Source organism: Chaetura pelagica, unplaced genomic scaffold, assembly GCF_000747805.2.
Source record: "Chaetura pelagica isolate M959 unplaced genomic scaffold, ChaPel_1.0 scaffold159, whole genome shotgun sequence".
Classification (NCBI taxonomy): domain Eukaryota; kingdom Metazoa; phylum Chordata; class Aves; order Apodiformes; family Apodidae; genus Chaetura; species Chaetura pelagica.
The window spans coordinates 3,153,246-3,154,748 of NW_009954555.1; the positions used below are offsets into that span (position 1 = coordinate 3,153,246).

At 57.9% G+C, this 1,503-nt stretch overlaps 1 protein-coding gene across 1 annotated transcript in view; it reads left to right on the forward strand.

The window, feature by feature from the left end:
* Positions 1-1,503, forward strand: part of AGRN (agrin) — a 124,935-nt gene that overhangs the window by 79,782 nt on the left and 43,650 nt on the right. The window contains exons 10-11 of the mRNA XM_010005260.1: positions 215-409; positions 1,489-1,503. Of these exons, the coding sequence (XP_010003562.1) occupies positions 215-409; positions 1,489-1,503 (210 nt within the window). The remainder of the gene's footprint in view (positions 1-214; positions 410-1,488) is intronic.

A 1,503-nucleotide genomic window follows, 5' to 3' on the forward strand; every position in this document is an offset into this window, starting at 1 on the left:
CTTGCACTGTGCCCTGGGGTTCCAGCTCCTGATGAAGCTGCCAGCACCCACGGGGGGTCACCCTGGGGGAGAAGGTCACAGTGGGGTTTTGTTCCCACTCCTCGTTAAGCGGCGACAAATTTTAACGGTTGGACTTGATGATCTTCGAGCTCTTTCCCAACCAAGGTGCTCCTGCGGTGCCTGCCTGACCTGTAGTTTTGTTCCTCCTGTGCAGACCGATGTGGGAAGTGCCAGTTTGGGGCCATCTGTGAGGCAGAGACGGGGCGGTGCGTGTGCCCCACCGAGTGCGTCCCCTCCTCGCAGCCCGTCTGCGGCACCGACGGCAACACCTACGGCAGCGAGTGTGAGCTCCACGTCCGGGCCTGCACCCAGCAGACCAACATCTTGGTGGCTGCCCAAGGAGACTGCAGTGAGTCTGGCAAGGTCCCCTTCGTCCCTCCTCTCGCTCCTGCTGGTGGCATTTCGGCTGAGCTGCCTGGCCATGGCTGTCCCAGCTGTCACTTGTGGCTCTCCCGTGGGTTTGGCAGCCCTGGGAGGCACCAGTGAAACCCCAGGGTCATGATGTGTGGAGGGACTCACTAGGGTTCTTCCTTCTGCCTTTATTGGTTGTTTTTGGGACTTCCCAGGAGGATATCAGCTCCACAGGAACACCCAACAGCCTGGCCCTGGGGGGTCACTTGGAGAACCTGCCTGAGGCTTTTCCCTGTGGCTTTTCCCTTTTGGCTTCACAAGAATTGGGTATCTTTTGAGTTTCTCGAGCAGCTTCTCCTTTGTGGCCCCAGCTGTGCATCGTGGGTGGTGTCTGCCCTCTTTGTTACCTCTCTGAGGCAAGCACAGAAATTGGGCCAATGTCCATTGAGCCAAGCAAAGAAGCTGGGATAAGAACATGGTAACAGCTGCCCCCAGAGTGGGCACTGAGGGTCCGTCTGAGCACACAGTTCATCTCGGTTGCTTTCCCTCCCCTCCATCCCATGGGGTTAATTCCTCTTTGCTCATGTGTTTCCTCCCCACTCCCCAGCCCAGGGAACTGTGTCTGCTAATTTCTTAATGAATTAAAAGCCCTGCCTGGGTTCTTCATTAGGACAAATGCTACTCCAGTAAAAGCAGTGCTTTGAGCCTGATTAGATCTGTCCAGCTGGTGTTCCAAGGCTGGATGTGCATGGAGACCCTCTCTTTAAGTTTGGGAGAGAAGAGCAACCGAGTGTGACAGATGGCTTGATGCTCCATGGGTGCTGTGAGCAGGAGGAGGCCGAAGCCACCATGAGAATGAAGGGGATTTCTTACTTGGTGTGCTAGAAGCAGCTGTTGGAACACAGCACCCATGGGTGCAGGAGTGCTCGGCGCTGTCACTGCCCAGCGCAGCTCTTGGGAAGGGGTGCTCAGCTCCCTGCCTCCCTGCACGGCGCCGGGCGGCTCCCAGCTCTGTGCCTGTTGGCTGCAGGGGTCCCCAGGGGGTCTGACAGGAGCTCCCCCTCTGTGTCCCCCCAGAGTCCTGCGGCAGCA